Raw genomic sequence first — 4,862 nt, forward strand, 5'->3', positions numbered from 1 at the left:
GTCTGTTTTTTTTTTTTCATCATTTTCATTTTCTTTTCTTTTCTTGCGAGAAATGCAATATAGGCATGCCATCACTCAGGTTCAAACCTGAGAACTCTCAACTAGGGCTACGGCAGACCCAAGTCCAGTTGGTGATTTGCCTGTGCATTCATAAAATGCTTGACTACTACGGATTCTCCCTAACACAAACATGTAAGAAAGTACACTGAGCCACTATGTTCAGAGAGATATTATTTTATCCCTTTCATATGATGCAGGTTTGGGGCCTTAGTGGTGAAATTTTTGGACAATGGCAAAAAATTTAACTTCTTAGAATGCTACTTAATGCCAACCATTCTGAAGATAGGTTGCACTACTTCATACTAAAGGAGAATGTGAGGAAACAGACTTATTCTTAATAAAAGACAGTTCATTAAGCTACCCTTGAATATTACGTGTGCATGTGCATGAATGCGTGTCTGATAGTGTCAGACTACACACACGCCCTGATCAAAGAGGAAATATTTCTGCATTCTAGGTCATTTATGTCCAAAACTGGGGAACAGTATTACGTCAGTACAAGGAACCTTTGAGGTCTTATTAATTCCTGTGGCGTGGCACAATTGATGGAGATGGGGATTGAAACTGCTTTTAGCCTCATGCTGATCATAAGAGGAATTTTTCTCACCATGCTACCAGAGGAACGCTTGTTTCATTTTATTTTATTTTATTTTTTTTCTCTTGGTTTTTTCTGTTGCAAAAGGTTGATGAATATCTGATCGTATTTTTTCTTATGTCTACCTAAGCAAAAATGTCTCAGATGAACAATAGATCGTTTTCAAAATGAATTATGTCTTGAGATCAAATATATTCCATAAGAAAACTCGTGTGCATGATAAATACAGTGATGACTTCTTCATAGTTCTGTTAAACACATTGATTGGCACATAATACAAGTGTGTGGTGAGAGAAGAGGACTTAGAGAGAATTTAAAAAAGAACAAAGAGTGTAGGTAACTTCCATTTCCATATATATGGTTGTATGTTACATCATGGATTTCCCTGGCGCCTTAGTTGATCAGGCCATCAGCCTAATCTTTTGCACACTCAAACAACCTCTGCCTCCTGAACTCCGATCTCCTGAAGATAATGTTCAGCATCCAAGGCAGCCATGCACCCTGAAACAGTCCAAAGGATGATTCCATTAACAAACAAAGGTTCATGGTATAAGGGAGGCAATAATAAACTGAAAAATAGTGAAATAGGTGGCTGGCTGTCAAGGGAGAGGGCTGTAAAAAACTCACGAAGCAGGTCAAGGTTTTTGAATTAGAACTCGACAACGGTGAGCGTTTAAGCTCAACACCTTGTAACATGAGTGATGATAGGTTTTGGTATGAACCAGCCATGCACTAAACTCCATTTCTATCTGCCCTTCCAAGAACTCATGTTCTATTAACAAATTGGACATTTATATAAAACTTCGATTAACTCATCTCTCTTTTAATTTCTTACTTTTGAATCTAGAACCTCGAACATATGAACTAAAATACGACAGATACCAACCAGCAATTGTCTAATTAAAATATTAAATGCCACCCCAACTTGTTAATAGAACATGGAAAAATCTGCCTCTCAAACAGCCTATAGTCCATATGGAGACCATCTCGCAGTCTGTTTTTTTCATAGCCGGACAGCAACAACGATGTGAGAAATAAGAAAATATCGATAGAAGCAAATATTGACAGAAAATGACAGACTAAAGGTATAAAACAAAGATGCCAAAATGATTAGCATGAGACAAAAAAATAGAAAAATGTAGCAATACACCGTCCATCCCAAACTTAATGCCGACAACCATAAAAGGCTTTCCTTTCTAGTTTTAATTCTTACAAAAAAAAAAAAAAACAGAAATTTTTGGGGTTTTCAAATTGGTTCAATTTGGATTTTTTTTTTTTTTTGATGAAAGGCTCAATTTGGATTTTGACATTGATTTTTATTGGCCTGCTGTGATAAAGTTGGCACATAATGTCACGTGATCTAGAAATGTGCAAGAAAATCGATTAAATCATAAAATCAATTTAAATTACTGATTTTTATTTGATTTAAATTAATTTTTTTTAAATTTAATTTAATTTTGATTTAAAAATTATAGAAATAAAAAAAAAAAATCGATTTGATTACAGTTTTAGTTTAGAAAAAATCAATTCAATCCGAACCAACCTATAGATATACATATATACATACAACCTATAGATACATACATGAATCGCTGCCGGTTTACTTATATTTTATCCTTATTTTATAAATTTATTGTTTCTATATTTAATCTATTTAGTCTGTTCAATAAACTATCCATTCAGCCTATCCAATAAACTATACATTGAGTTTAAGCCATAAGCTACATTTTTTCTTTTATTTTTTTGGATAGAAAGAAGCAAGACTATATTACATCAACAAAGCATGTACAGCATTTTCACGGCCCCATATACATAGCGAAAAAAAATCAAAAGTGGGCACACAACATAAAGAGCTATAAGCTATCTATTTAACATAAGCCCAGTAACCTACAACAATATTTTTGGTTTAATTTGAATTAATTTTTTTATATTATAAATTCTATTTTTGTTGTGATTTTAAAAAATAAATATCAATTAATTTTTTTTTGAAAATTATTTTCATATCGAACCGAATCGATTCGTGCACGTCCCTAACCCATTTATATGACCACCCTTTTCGTGTTTGAAAACACGTCATGCGACAACTTTGTCGCGATGGGCCAAAACAAATTACAATCAATTAAAAATCCCTCAAAGATTTTAATTTTTTTTTTTAGCATAATTAAGCCTTCTTTTACAACCGGTAATAACGCAAAAAATGGGGGAGCCAGCCACCAACCTGATCCGGCGGCGGTGATGGCCTGCCGGTATCTCTTATCCTGCACGTCGCCGGCAGCGAACACCCCCCTGACGCTGGTCTCCGTCGTCCCGGGCTTCGTCACCACATACCCATCGCCGTCCAGCGCGAGCTGACCCCCTAAGAACCCGGTCGCCGGCTCATGCCCGATGGCAAAGAACAGTCCCGCTACCTCCCGCTTGCTCACTTCCCCCGTCTCCACGTGCCTCACTTTCACTCCCCCCAGCTTCCCATCGCCGTAAGCCTCCACCACCTCCGAGCTCCACACAAGCTCAACCTTGGGGTTGGCCAAAGCCCTCTTCTGCATGGTTTTGGAGGCTCTTAACGTGCTCCGGCGGTGCACTATGTACACCCTTGAGCCGTACTTGGTCAGAAAGGTGGCCTCCTCCATGGCCGCGTCGCCGCCCCCGACCACCGCCAGTGGGCGGTCGCGGAAGAGCGGCGCCGCCCCGTCACAGACGGCGCAGGCGGAGATCCCTTTATTCCAAAACTCGTCGGCCCCCGGGAAGTGGAGGCGTCGGGCCACGGCGCCAGTGGCGACAATGACGGCGTCGGCGAGGACGGTGGTGGAGGAGGAGACGACGCGAAAAGGGCTGCCGGAGAAGTCGACGGCGGTGGCGGTCTCGGTGAGGATTTTGGTGCCGAAGCGGACGGACTGCTCGCGGCAGCGAACCATGAGGTCCGGGCCGTGGATGCCGGAAGGGAAGCCCGGGAAGTTCTCGACGTCGGTGGTGGTGGTGAGCTGGCCGCCAGCGGCGATGCCGTTGGCCAGCCAGCCCTCGAAGAGGACGGGCTGTAGCTCCGCCCTGCTGGCGTAGATGGCCGCCGTGTGGGCGGCGGGGCCGCTGCCGATGATGCAGAGGCGGGTGTGGAGGGTCTTGCGGGCGGCGCCATCCCTCGACGGAGAGGAGGAGGAAGAGGACGACGACGAATACGTCGGGCTGGGTTCGAAAGGCAGCTCCGGTGGCGGTTTGGCGGGGCCAGTGGCGGGGGCGGACGGCCAGCGCTTCTTGAAGAAAGCGGCGAGTTTGGAGCAGAGGCTCATAAGGTTGGGCATTTTCGTTTGATTGGTCCGGTTCGGGGTGAGGGCTCGCGTCGCGTTCGGGTTCTGGTCTTGGGGTATGCGGACAAAGCACTTGGGTTTTGGGCCGTTTGGCTCAAGCGGCCAGGACCCAATTCGGGATTAGAGGTACGGGGTTCAAAGTTTTATATAGAATGAGACTGGTGGATTAGGATTAGGCCACGAGGGTTTGGAGGAGGCTCATCGGGAGAAGCCTGGAAGGGTTTCTTGGTCTCAAAAGATTGTGAGATCAGAGCTCTCCAAGGTGGACTAGGGTGGAATTGGATTGAGGTTGAAGCCTAAGGCTAGATAGAGCTTGATAATATTTAAAAAGAGGAGATTTTGATTGCACCTTTCGTATAAAAAGATAATTGATCTTCTTTCGCAAGGTGAACCATTAGATCGCACCTCCTACAGCTTCAAAATGCCCCAACCTCTTCATTCTATCCATAGCACTGAATATAAAACTGATATTGTATATTGAAAATTATGCAAAATATGATCCAATGGTTCATCTCATGGAAGAAGGTCAACCATTCGTTCATATGAAACATATAACTCGAACCCAAAAGAGGTCGCCTCAAAGAAAGTGAAGGGAATGGAGGAACTGAAACAGGGGGAGTGGATTTGGAAGCAAGCAATGCAGATATGCCATGGAGACTGCAAACAGTTATTCCATTTTATCTTTAAAAAAAAAAAAAGTTATTCCATGAGTGTAGGTGTTGTGAGAATACCGAAAAGGGTAGCTTCTTGGGAGTCGCATAGAATCGAGGTGGAAGACAAAGTCGGAATCGATTCGAAGCTTGGTGTATCGAAGGGGAGCATCACTATCGCTATCACTATTTACTGGTCATAGGCCTCATGGCCAAGGCAGTTTATAGGTCTAAAATTTAGATTGTCAAGTTCAGCAA

The 4,862-nt window shown here is 42.7% G+C and overlaps 1 protein-coding gene across 1 annotated transcript; it reads right to left on the reverse strand.

Moving 5' to 3' along the window:
* Positions 1–861: 861 nt before the first annotated feature.
* Positions 862–4,548, reverse strand: LOC105050593 (thioredoxin reductase NTRB-like). The gene is made up of 2 exons (XM_010930676.4): positions 2,874–4,548; positions 862–1,156 (listed from the first exon to the last, which is right to left on the reverse strand). Exons 1-2 carry the CDS (start codon positions 3,946–3,948, stop codon positions 1,086–1,088), a joined length of 1,146 nt encoding a protein of 381 aa, XP_010928978.3. The 5' UTR covers positions 3,949–4,548; the 3' UTR covers positions 862–1,085.
* Between the last annotated feature and the right edge of the window lie 314 nt (positions 4,549–4,862).

Source organism: Elaeis guineensis, chromosome 8 (genome assembly GCF_000442705.2).
Source record: "Elaeis guineensis isolate ETL-2024a chromosome 8, EG11, whole genome shotgun sequence".
NCBI classification, from domain to species: Eukaryota; Viridiplantae; Streptophyta; class Magnoliopsida; order Arecales; family Arecaceae; genus Elaeis; species Elaeis guineensis.

Bases quoted from the DNA above. Each gene is read 5' to 3' on its own strand.
- LOC105050593 (XM_010930676.4), bottom strand. From the start codon at position 3,948: ATGCCCAACCTTATGAGCCTCTGCTCCAAACTCGCCGCTTTCTTCAAG. The intron at 1,157-2,873 runs GTTGGTGGCTGG...GGACTGTTTCAG, and splicing joins CATCACCGCCGCCGGATCAG to GGTGCATGGCTGCCTTGGAT.